Source organism: Carcharhinus amblyrhynchos, chromosome 10 (genome assembly GCF_965287045.1).
Source record: "Carcharhinus amblyrhynchos chromosome 10, sCarAmb.v2.hapA, whole genome shotgun sequence".
Classification (NCBI taxonomy): domain Eukaryota; kingdom Metazoa; phylum Chordata; class Chondrichthyes; order Carcharhiniformes; family Carcharhinidae; genus Carcharhinus; species Carcharhinus amblyrhynchos.
Window position 1 is genome coordinate 78,315,550 of NC_137333.1, and position 13,046 is coordinate 78,328,595.

The 13,046-nt window shown below is 41.2% G+C and overlaps 1 protein-coding gene across 1 annotated transcript in view; it reads left to right on the top strand.

Moving 5' to 3' along the window:
* The window catches only part of b3glcta (beta 3-glucosyltransferase a), a 144,973-nt gene that overhangs the window by 94,521 nt on the left and 37,406 nt on the right, over nucleotides 1-13,046 (top strand). Inside the window, exons 10-11 of the mRNA XM_080197936.1 lie at nucleotides 6,807-6,876; nucleotides 10,254-10,367. Of these exons, the coding sequence (XP_080054062.1) occupies nucleotides 6,807-6,876; nucleotides 10,254-10,367 (184 nt within the window). The remainder of the gene's footprint in view (nucleotides 1-6,806; nucleotides 6,877-10,253; nucleotides 10,368-13,046) is intronic.

Consider the following 13,046-nt stretch of genomic DNA (forward strand, 5'->3'; position numbering starts at 1 on the left):
TGGCTGAGCACTCCAGCATACTCTCCAGAAAATCCCACAGATTATCATGGCTTACTGCCAGCTGCGCGGCCTTGTGCTGCAAAGGGAGCTGTACTCTCCAGATACCATCTTGGAAGATCTATGTCAGAGGACATCAAAGGAGTTGAGTGCACTTAGTTGAAGGACAACGAGGCTATAGGGGAAGAGACCATGGCACAAGCTGGATGAATCAGCCTTGCATGCGAGGCCCTCATCGGCATGAGATTCCATGAGGACAATGATGAGTTGCACTGTGTACCTTCTTGGAAAATGCCATCCACCATAGGCCAATGTGAACACCAGCACTGCTATTTGTCTCATTTCTGCCATGCAATTCAAAATAAGAATGTATAGTCACACATCAGGCTCCCATTGTCCTGATCTTGTGAAGGATAATGAAGTCTCAGAAGCTCATGTCATTACTGAGATGAGGTGCTAACCGGAGGAGGGAGTCCTGGTATCAAATGTTAAAAGGTGTCATGGACCTATCTTGCATTAAGTTGATCTTTCTTGACCCCCTAGCTATGACTGTAACATTATATTCTGCACTCTCTTATTTCCTTCTCTGTGAACAGTATGCTTTGTCTGTATAGTGTTCAAGAAACAATACCACTGTATGTTAATACATGTGACAATAATAAATCAAATCAAATCAATCTCCAGCATTGTTGTTGCCATGGCAGCGTACAAGAACTAAGACCCCTTTCACTATCCTCAGTGGGCTTGTAGCTATGTGTCTTTAGACTGATAAAACCCCTTAAGGAGGTCCATCTCCAACGGGACAATGTATTCTATGGCGAATTTGTGAAATTCACTATCACAGCAAGCAGCTGAGGCCAAAATGTTGCCTGATTTTAAGAAGAAATTAGATATACCTCTTGGGTTAAAGGGATCAAGGGGTGTGGGGGAAGGGGAATCAGGCTATTGAATTTGATGATCAGCCATGCTTATAATGAATGATGGAGCAGGCTCAAAGGGCTGAATAGCCTACCCCTGCTCCTAGTTTCTATGTTTCTAAGTTTCTATGAAACTATTAGGTGACACTTGGGCAAAGTCAGCCGGGGACATTCTACAGGTGTGCATCTTATTCTGAGATGACTCAGTCCTCTGTGTTACCCTCTTCTCTAGCACATTAACATCCACACTCAGTTAGGAATGTTAGTACGCTTTTATCTTCATTTTACCATGCCTGTGAACCTTCTGAGGATAACAATGTTCAACCGCCTGCAGGCCAGATATTAAAATGCCTCCTGTTTAATGCACAGATTGTATCCCTCATGACCAACCCCGATTCTTGTGAACTCCTGAATTCTCTAACAACATAAAGCACTCAAAGTCATGAGGGATTGTTACTAAAAGCGACCGCATGGTGGCACAGTGGTTAGCACTGCTGTCTCAGAGCACCAGGGACGAGGTTTAGTGTCTCTATTTGTGTAGAGATTGCACTTTCTCCCTGCGTCTATGTGGGTTTCTTACAGGTACTCTGATTTCCTCCCTGGTTAGGTGCATTGGCCATGCTAAATTTTCCCTCATCGTACCCAAACAGGTTCCAGAGTGTGGCGACAAGGGGATTTTCACAGTAATTTCATTGCAATATTAATGTAAGCCTACTCATGATGCTAACAAATAAAAAAAGAGCACACATCCTTGCTCCTATTCCATTGTTCCCCTCAACTGACCAAAGCCATGATGTGTGCTTTCAGAGAATGCTCAAATATCACCATTTCACCTAGCTTTATATTGTCAGCAAATTTGTAAAATTATTCCCGGTCATCACATTTAAGTCATTGATATAGATTTGAGGTGCAACACTGACCCTTACAGCACTGCTGTACTTACAGCTACTGGTGTAAAAATTACCTGCTTATTCTTATCCTCAGATTTCTGTCCATTACCCAAAACTAAATCATGCTAAAGCCAATAAATTTGCTGACAATATAAAGCTAGGTGAAATGGCAATGTTTGAGCATTCTCTGAAAGCACACATCATGGCTTTGGATAGGTGAGGGGAGCAATGGGATAGAAGCAAGGATGTGTGCTCTGTTTTTATTTATTAGTGTCACAAATAGGCTTACATTAACATTGCAATGAAGTTACTGTGAAAATCCCCTTGAGTGCTAATCTTGCAGAACAACCTCTGCTATGGCACTTTTGTAAAATACTTCTTGAGAGTCCACGTATGTTTTTTGATTATTTCTGACTTATCCCCACTACAAGCTACTCTTTGTGCCAAATAAGGTTTTCCTTTCCATGAAACCTTGCTACTTGTGCCTAACCTTATTCTAATTTTCTAATTGCCCCGTTACCTTGTTCCTGGTTCCTGATATCTGACTATCTGACCTATGGTTTCCTGTTTTCTCTTGCCCTCATTGCTTCAATAGCAGATTTACATTTCCTATGCACAGGAACCAATCTAACATGCAGGAAATTCTGGAAGATAATAATCGATGTATCTTGGCAGTGACCTTTTTTAATAATACGAGGGTGTAGGTCACAGGCTCTTGACTTTTAGTCCTATCAATATCTCCACCACCTTTTCCTCGCTAATGTTAATTGCCTTCTTTATTTTCATTAGACCCTTGGTTTCCATATCTTTTTAGGTCTTTCTAACTGTGAAGACCAACACAGAATATTAGTTTAACATTTCTGTGTCTTTCTCCAAGAGGCCCATATTTACTTCTGTTAATGTCCTCTTTCATACATATTTGTGGAATCTCTGAAAATATGGGCTGGAATTCTCCGACACTTCATGCCCCACCGCTACTGTCAGCGAGAACGGAGAATTTGGTGCTCAGCCAAAGCTCTGTTCACTGCAGCAGGACTGGAGAATTGCACTGATGTGAATGGTAGGAAAATCCTGCCCATGATTTTATCTTTCTTTGAAGTTTACTCTCATTCAATTTTGGCTGGGCTTCTCCCCAGTTTGTGGGAAAATGGGAATAAATCCCACTTGTTATTTTAGCATAATTTCCAGAATGAATCTCCCACACTCTGTGCATCACAAAGTGCCTCAGTGTGATTCACTCTGAAAGTCAGGGGCCAGAGCCTTTTCCTCTGGAGAGGCTGGTGGCATTGAGCTGAGTGGACCACTGTGCATGCGCTGATCTGTCAGAGCGGAAATCGACATGTGCGCAGTGATCCCACATTGCTGGCCTCCTGATCGCTGGCCAGCCCTGCAACCCCCCATCACTGCCCAACTGACCATCCCCCACCACCCCCAATCACTGGCTTCCTGGACCACCCCAGGCTGGCCCTGACGTCCCCCCCTCACCCCAGCCAGCCCCGATCTTCAGTTGGGAGACTCGCAGAAACTGTGGCGCCAGCGGGAAATCCACAGAACGGCCTCCACTCATCTCTCCCAGCTCACGGCGCTACTGGAACAGCACAGCAGGCTGGGCGAGTCACTCCTTTTCTCTCTCATTGTCAATTTCTTGTCATCCTTTGCTGATTTCTACAACTTCTCTATCCTCAGGCTTACTACTACTACTTTTGGCAATATTGTTAGACTCTTATTTTAATCTAACATTATAATTAAATTCTTCAGTTAGCCATTTAAATTCTTATTCTCCAAGAAAACATTTGTTCATTGAGAACTGTGAATTATTCCCTTAAAGGTTTGCCTTTTTTTTGCTTATCCAGCATCATATATATCTTAATCCAATTACCTGATCTACCTTAACCAAATTGTTCCTTATAACCTTTGTAAATTGTGTTTAAATGTCAGGCTGTAATTTTGTACGTAACCACATCATCCCAAACTTAGTATAAATTTCCATTATATTATGATCACTCTTTCCTAGAGGATCCTTTACTCTAGGTGTTTTTCTGGTTGGCAATCACTGACCAGTGATGTGCCTCAGGAATCAGTGTTGGGACCACAATTGTTTACGATTTACCTGGATGATTTGGAGTTGGGGACCAAGTGTAGTGTGTCAAAATTCGCAGATGACACTAAGCTGGGTGGAAAAGCAAAGTGTGCACAGAGTGCTGAAAGTCTGCAAAGGGATATAGATAATCTAAATGAGTGGGCAAGGGTCTGGCAGATGGAGTACAATGTTAGTAAATGTGAAGTCATCCATTTTGGTAGGAATAACAGCAAAATGGTAAAAAATTGCAACATGTTACTGTGCAGAGAGACCTGAGTGTCCTTGTGCATGAATCTCAAGGAGTTGGTTTGCAGGTGCAGCAGGTAATTAAGAAGGCAAATGGAATTTTGTCCTTCATTGCTAGAGGGATGGAGTTCAAAAACAGCAAGATTATGTTGCAGCTGTATAAGGTGCTGGTGAGGGCACACCTGGAGTACTGTGTACAGTTTTGGTCTCCTTACTTGAGAAGGGATATACTGGCACTGGAGGGGATGCAGAGGAGGTTCACTAGGTTAGTTCCGGAGTTGAGAGGGTTGGCTTATGAGGAGAGACTGAGTAGACTGGGGTTCATTGGAATTCAGAAGAATGAGGAGAGATCTTATAGAAACATATAAGATTATGAAGAGAATAGATAAGATACAAGCAGGGAAGTTGTTTCCACTGGTGGGTGAAATTAGAACTAGGGGGCACAGCCTCAAAATAAGGGGAAGCAGATTTAGGACTGAGTTGAAGAGGAATCTCTTCATAGAAAGGGTTTTGAATCTGTGGAATTCCCTGCTCACTGAAGCAGTTGAGGCTACCTCATTGAATGTTTTTAAGGCAAGGATAGATAAATTTTTGAACAGTAAAGGAATTAAGGGTTATGGTGAGCTGGCGGGTAAGTGGAGCTGAGTCCATAAAAAGATCAGCCATGATCATATTGAATGGCGGAGCAAGCTTGAGGGGCCACATGGCCTACTCCTGCTCCTAGTTCTTATGTTCTATGTTGGCTGGACCAATCAAATTGGCAAAGATACTCTGAGAGGTGAATTTGTAGAATGCTTTTGTGAGAGTTTCCTGGAGCAATAGCTTGTGCAATTGACTAGGGATGGTGCTATTTTAAATATACTATTTTGCAGTGTGGCAGGATTAATTAATAATATTATAGTGAAAGATTTACTTGAAAATATTTAAAGAAATAGTTTTTCACTGAGAAACAAAACCTCAGCAAGAAGTATCCATTTCAGGAGTTTAAGAATAAAGTATTAAAAGAAGAGGCTTATGATGTTGCTAAGAGTAGTAATAAGTTTGAGGATTGGGAATGCATTTTGAAAAATGTAACAAGAAAAAAATAGAATGTTGGAGTGAATTAGCCAGGAATATAAAAAAACACACTTGTTCGAGTTTTTACAAGTATTTAAAAAGGAAGACAAACTAAAGCAAAAATTGAATCCATAAAAGTAGAGAGAGGAAAAATTATCACGGGAAGAAGGGAATGATCAGATACTTTGTGTCTGTTTTCACAATAGAAGGATCAAGTTACATACCAGAAATAGAGGGTACGCCAGGAACTAACGACAGTAAGGAAATCAAAGTAATTGACATCAGAAAAAGGTCTGGAACACTAAAAGGAATAATATCCAACAAATCTCCAGGACCTACACTCGAGAGTTTTGAAAGAGTTAGCTGCAGAGATAGTAGACATATTAACTGATTCTTCAAAACCCTCTTGATTCAAGAATGGTCCCAGCGAATTGGAAGTTAGCAAATGTGTCACTGCAATCCAAGAAAGGAAGGAAAGAGAAAACAGAAGAGTATTGGTCAGTTAACTTGACATTAATCATTGGGAAAGTATTAGAATTCATTATTAAACAAGTCTTAACAGAGCACTTATTCTAATCATGCTATGCTTTTCTAAGTCAATGTAGAATAAGTCAACATAAGCAATGACAGATCTGAACAAAGAAACTGTGACACAGATTGGGAGTATTTTGGGTTCAGAAAAGCAATGTTCAGTTATTTCCTGAGGCCCCTTACTGTGAACCATCCAGCAATATTGATTATAATATGGATGATTGCCTCTCTTGAAGTAGTCAAAACAAATTACTGAAAGGATTTGCTATAGAAATTTAAAATTTTGTTCAGCTCATTCATGCAGTTTTCAATAGCATCACAAAACACCTAAACAGAACTGTGTTTTATGACTCTAAGCAGTTTTTGTTGGTGTTGGCAGAAGGATAAACATTACGTAAAGGAATCATAGAATCCTGACAATGCAGTCTGTACCGACTCACTGACAGATTATCCTACTCAAGCTTTCTCCCCTGCTCTATCTCCCCTAGGGAGGAAACCAAAGCACCCACGCAGGCACAGGAAGAATGTGCAAACTCCACATTCAGACAGTCACCGAAGGTTGGAATTGAAGCCCTTGGCACTGTGTCGGGCCACCGTGCTGCCCTCTCTTCTTCAATTAGCTTGAATGTATCATCCATTTTGAAATGAGCAGGCGTGCGGGACCTCTGTTTAACATCTCAGCTGGAATTCTCTGGCCGTTCATGCCTGGCTGCCACTACCATTGCCAGCGAGAATGGAGAATTTGGTGCCCAGCCAAGACGCTGTTCATTGCAGTGGGACCGGAGAATCCCAGCCGCGGGTGAAGTCTGAGAATTCTGGCCCTCATCTGAAAGATAGAGCACCCAACAGTGCTGCACCCCCTCAAAACTGTATAGAAGTATTAGCTTAAAATATGTGCTTACCTCTTGGAATGGGGCTTAGAACCACAGCTTTCTGTAAAGTAAGCAAGAGATTCCATGAAGCCAAACTAACGCTTGCATTTGTTTTAATTTTAATTTTGTAGAATTCTGAAGTGTGAAGTTTACATTTGTTTTGCAATTTGTTGTGAATATTTAATCTGAAGTTTAATTTTAATGTATCATTTTACAGGGAAAAGCTGTAGAGAAGAGAAACATCTTTTTTGCTGTAAAAACCTGCAAGAAGTTCCACGAGGAAAGAAGTAAGTAGCGACTGATATACAGTGTTTGAAGGATAGTATACTTACATTCTGAAGTACCATAAGCCGGGTCCAGTACAGCATGCACTTCTGCCAGGCACTACATCCAGTGCCTTTGTACTTTGGGACTGTGCAGTAGCCTGGTTATTTATTTTGGGGCAATATGGCAGTTGGTTAAAATGTTGTTATATTTAATAGCTTTTTATGACTTTGCCCTTAAGTGAGAATTCTCCTAGTTTTTATAGAATCCTGCAATATAGAGGAGTGCCTTTCTCTCATCAACCCTGTTCTGCTGTCTGAAAGAGCTGTCCAGTTAATTCCACACCTGCACTCTTTCCCCAGAACCCTACATTGCTTTCTTTCTCAGGTACATATTGAATTCCATTTTGAAAGTTGCCATTGAATCTGTTTCCTGCACATTTTCAAGCAGCCACTAGCCATTAGAAAAATATATAACACAAAATGTGAATTTTTTTCAGTTGTTCATGGGATGTGGGCATTGCTGGCTGGGCCAGCATTTATTGCCCATTCCTAATGGTGGCACAGTGGTTAGTACTACTGCCTCAAAGTGCCAGGGACCCAGGTTCAATTTCTGATCTGGGGCTACTATCTGTGTGGAGTTTGCACATTCTCCCCGTATCTGTGTGAGTTTCCTCCAGGTGCCTCGGTTTCCTCCCTCAGTCTAAAGATATGTGGGTTAGTTTGATTGCCCATGCTAAATCAGCCTTAGTTTTGGAGGGATTAGCAGGGTAAATGTGTGGAGCTGCTGGGATAGGGTGGGATTGTTGCCGGTACAGGCTCGATGAGCCGAATGGCTTCTTTCTGTACTGTGGGGATTCTGTGATTCTATTTATCCCTGAAGGGTTGTGAAAAGTCACGTACAGACCAAACCAGGTAAGCACAGCAGATTTCCTTCCCTAAAGGACATTAGTGAACCAGATAGGTTTTTATGATAATTGACAATGGTTTCATGGTCATCAGTAGACTTTTAATCCCACATTATTTTATTGATTTAAAATTTCACCCTCTGCCCTGGTGGGATTTGAACCCAGATCCCAAGAGCAATATCCTGGGTATCTGGATTACTGGACCAGTGATAATACCACTATACAACTGCCTTCCACAAGTGTGTTAAAGACTTATAAGGTGTTCCAGATCTGTCAGTTATCATTCCCGACCAAATTTCAAGGATGTTTCATTTATTCGTAAATACCCTTATGTAACTATTTAGAAAAGAAAATAATGATACTAAATCTTGCGCATTCTGTGATAAGATTTCAATTTTTGAAAAGCGATTGATTTGCAGTGTTATAATTCTTTGAAACATGTTACAGATGATCTTTGCCGGTTTTTCTACTATATTTTAAGGCCTCTAATTAATTTCAGTCTAGTTCACTTTAACTTATGATTTCCCTTTAAATACTTGATATCTTTTTATTTGTTCATGAGATTGGGTGCCGTTGGCTAGGCCAACGTTTACTGCCCATTCCTACTTGGCCTTGAGAGGGTGGTGGTGAGCCATCTTTTTGAACTGTTGCAGTCCATACGCTCTGGGGACATCCACAATGCTATTGGGAAGGAAGTTCAGAATTTTGACAGAGTGACAGTGAAGGGAAAGCCATATATTTCCAAGTCAGGATGATGAGGGCTTAGAGGGGAACTAAACTGAGTTTCGTGGGGTCCCTCATTTTTAAATATTGCTGATGATTTTGTCTTAATTGATTGGATTTGAACTTCTGGCTCTATTTATTTGGCTGGAAGATGTTTTGAAAATATTGTGTATTACAATGTGGTAGCTGATCAGACTGAGGGACCCAAATTGTCATGCCGCCTACCAGCCATGTGAAACAGCAGCAGACTGAAGAAAGATGACTGATAGGACACAGATGTGGAACTCAAAGAACAAAGAAAATTACAGCACAGGAACAGGCCCTTCAGCCCTCCAAGCCTGCACCGACCTTGCTGTCTGCCTGAACTAAAATCCCCTACTCTTCCGGGGCTAATATCCCTCTCTTCCCATCCTAGTCATGTATTTGTCAACACGCCCCTTAAAAGTCACTTTCGTGCCTGTTTCCGCTACTTCCCACCAGCATTTTTGTGCTCTGCATGTTTTACCTCCAGGGGAAAGGGGTTTTGCATGTGAGTTTGGAGAGAAGTCAGAGGAGCTAATACCTGTCAGAAATAATTTCCGTATTCTTATTTCATTGTTCCCAACACTGCAGTAAAGTACTTCGCATGTGGCAAGGCATGGTAAACATTAGTAACTATGCAGAGTTTTGATGTCCTTACTTGAGGAAGGATATAGATGCATAAGAATGAGGGGAGATCTGATTGAGGTATACAATATGCTAAAGGGGATTGACAGAGCAGATATTGAACAGATGTTTCTCTTTGGACCATCTAGAGCAAGAGGCTATAGTTTTAGGCGAAGTGGTTGCAGATTTAAAACAGAAATGAGGAGGAATTACGTCCCTCAAAGGGTCATGAATCTGTGGAATTTTCTACTCCTGAGTCTGTAGATGCCAGAACACTAAACAAACTTAAGGAGGAGATAGGTAGGTTTTTAATTCGTAGCAGGATGAAGGGTTATGGAGCAGGCAGGAAGATGGAGATGAGGCTAAAATGAGATCACCCATAATCTTTTTGAATAGTGGAGCAGGCTCAAGGGGCTAAATTGCCCACTCCTGCTCCTAGGCCACACCTGGAATATAGTGCACAGTTTTGAGGAAAGATGTAGTGGCATTGGAGGCAGTTCAGAGGAGGTTCACTAAATTGATTCCAGAGATGAGGGGTTTGTTGTATGAAGAGAGATTGAACAGTTTAGGCCTATACTCTCTGAAGTTTAGAAGAATGAGGGGAGATCAAATTGAGATATACAAGATGATAAAAGATAGGGATAAAGTAGATGTGGAGCAGATGCTTCCTCTTGTGGGACATTCTAGGATGAAAGGTCATAATCTTTGGATAAGGTGTAGCAAATTTAAAACAGAGTTGAGGAGAAACTACTTCTCCCAAAGGGTTGTGAATCTGTGGAATTCACTACTGCAAATTGCATTGGATGCTGGTAAATTTAAGGAGAAGTTAGACAGATTTTTAATTGGTATTGGATTGAATGGTTACGGGGAAAAGGCAGGAAATTGGGAATGAGGAGCATATCAGCCATGATTGAATGGTAGAGTGGACGCGATAGACCGCGATAGGCCTAATTCTGCTCCTATATCTGATGAACTTATGAACTTATATTAAGTTCAGGAGCTGGGCTGTAAAATTAACTGTATTCTGGGAATGTAACCAGATGATGCTGTTGATCATTTTGCTTTCATGTATATATTCAACTTCCCATTACAGCATTCTAAGCATTCTATTCCATTATCTTTCAGTACCCATTGTCAAAAAAACTTGGGAAAAACAAGCAACTCTAATTGAATACTATAGTGATTATGCAGATAGTTCCATTCCAACCCAGTACTTAGGAATACCCAACACTGAAAGAGGTGAGTTGCTGAACAGATAATTATGTTGCTAATTGTGACAATACAGTGACTTTAAGGGATGTATTTTAATCATGTTCTTTTGCAGGGTTTTGTCGGCACCATGTTGTCTGTAACTAGAGTCCTTTATTGCTGCTGAGGCAATATCGATGACCTCATGTTTATTTTTAATGTGGACTAATGCAGTGTCCTGTGGTTTTATGGCCCTATGGGAATTGCTGAGTGGTGCTTGAATTGGGGATGCTTGACAGGTCAGCTGAAATGCTTGGAGACAGTTTTTTCATAGAAAAGTCCAGTTTTTAGTTTCACTTTTCAATAGTAGCCTGAAGTGGGAGAAGCAGCAGTGCTTTACCCTCTCTCTGAAGTTGGAGTTTTTGTTTCATTTCTCAGTTGCTGCTGGAAGCTGGTGGAAGAAAGCAGTGTCTCTTCTCTCTCCAGAGACATGCTGAAGGGTCCAGGACTGGGAAACCTCAGAAATTTGTTCCAATATTTGAAGGAACAATTCACAGCAGATGTTAAAAAAGTGAAAATCCAGCATCACATGAGCATACTTGCTTTTTGGGTCAAGTCTAGAGAAGAGTGTATGTCTGTGGGATGGTGTTTGACTTGGAACAACATAGATAGCTAGCTGTTCAGGTTTATACATGTCATGTTTGAACCTTCTAATTGGTAAAAGTTATGCTAATTCTATTTATTATATTTTAAATGTGTTGTAAATAAACTTTGTTTGTTAAAGGTTTCCTAGTGGGTCACTTGAATCATACCTAGAGTGAAACACCTTATGCTCATCTGTTCCAAAATCAAATGTAAAACTTAGGGTCTAGATCTTAACATAGTACACAACTTTCCTTTTGAAGTTCCACAATCAGTATTTTTAAAATACTTCTTTTTGATATTATTTATTATTGTCCCATGTATTAACAGACAGTGAAAAGTATTGTTTCTTGCATGCTGTATAGACAAAGCATACTGTTCATAGAGAAGGAGATGAAAGAGTGCAGAATATAGTGTCACAGTGGTAGTTAGGATGTAGAGAAAGATCAACTTAATGCAAGTTAAGTCCATTCAAAAGTCTGACAGCAGCAGGGAAGAAGCTGTTCTTGAGTAGGTTGGTATGTGATCTCAGACTTTTGTATCTTTTTCCCTGAAGGAGGAAGGTGGAAGAGAGAATGTCTGGAATGCATGGAATCCTTAGTTATACTGGCTGCTTTGCCGAGGCAGCGGGAAGTGTAGACAGAGTCAATGGATGGGAGACCAGTTTGCATGATGAATTGGGCTACATTCACGACCTTTTGTAGTTACTTGTGGTCTTAGGAAGAGTAGGAGCCATACCAAGCTGTGATACAACCAGAAAGAATGCTTTCTATGGTGCATCTGTAAAAGTTGGTGAGAGTTGTAGCTGACATGCCAAATTTCCTTAGTCTTCTAAGAAAGTAAATGCATTGGTCGGCTTTCCTAACCATAGTGTCAGCACGGGGGGACCAGGATAGGTTGTTGGTGATCTGGGCTTCTAAAAACCTGAAGCTCTCAACCCTTTCTGCTTCGTCCCCACTGATATAGACAGGACAGGTTGTTCTTTACGCTTCCTGAAGTCGATAAATCTCCTTCGTTTTGTTGACGTTGAGGGAGAGATTATTGTTGCCGCACCAGATTCTCTATCTTATTCCTGTACTCTGTCTCGTCTTTGTTTGAGATCCGACCCACTACAGTGGTGTCGTCAGCAAACTTGAAAATCGAGTTGGAGGGGAATTTGGCCACACAAATATAGGTGTATAAGGTGTATAGTAGGGGGCTGAGAACACAGCCTTCTGGGCCACTGGTGTTGAGGATGATTGGGGAGGAGGTGTTGTTGCCTATCCTTACTGATTGTGGTGTGTGAGTTAGGAAGTTCAGGATCCAGTTGCAGAAATAGGTGACAAGGCCCAGGCCATGGTGTGTGGAGAATAATAGTGTTGAAGTCTGAGCTGTAGTCAATAAATAGGAGTCTGACATAGGTGTCCTTTTTATCTAGGTGTTCCAGGGTTGAGTGCAGGACCAGGGAAATGGTGACTGCTGTGGTATACAGTGAAGGTTTTCATCTTTTGGCCCTTTTCAATTTGTTAATGGTCATAGAGTGTGAGGGCAGCTTAATCCCACCTCTCAGAGCTGCAGTTTTCTAGTCCTGGCAACATTCCTTGTAAGTCCCCTCTGTAACTTTTCTCATGCAATTACATTCTTTCTGCAGTAAGATGACCAGAACTGCAAACAGAACTCAAATTGTGGCCTAAATAGTGTTTTATATAGTTCCAGCAAAATCTCTCTGCTCTTATATCAGGCAATTCTGGATTTGGTGAAGTGGAATGAGGCAGACTTGATCAGGGAACTTAAGGAAAAGGAACCCTTAGGGAGCAGTGACCACAATATGAAAGAATTTATCTTGCAGTTTGAGAGGGATAAGCTGGAATCACAGTTAAACTACAATTAAATAAAGGTAACTACAAAGACATGAAGGAGGAACTGCCAGAGTTGATTGGAAAGGGAGCCTAGCAGGGAAGACAGTGGAACAGCAATGGCAGGAGTTTTGAGAGTTATTTGGAAGACACAACAGAAATTCACCCCAAGGAGGAGGAAAAATGCCAAGGGGACGATGAGACATCCATGGCTGATGAGGGAAGTCATCATAAAATCAAAAAAAACATACAA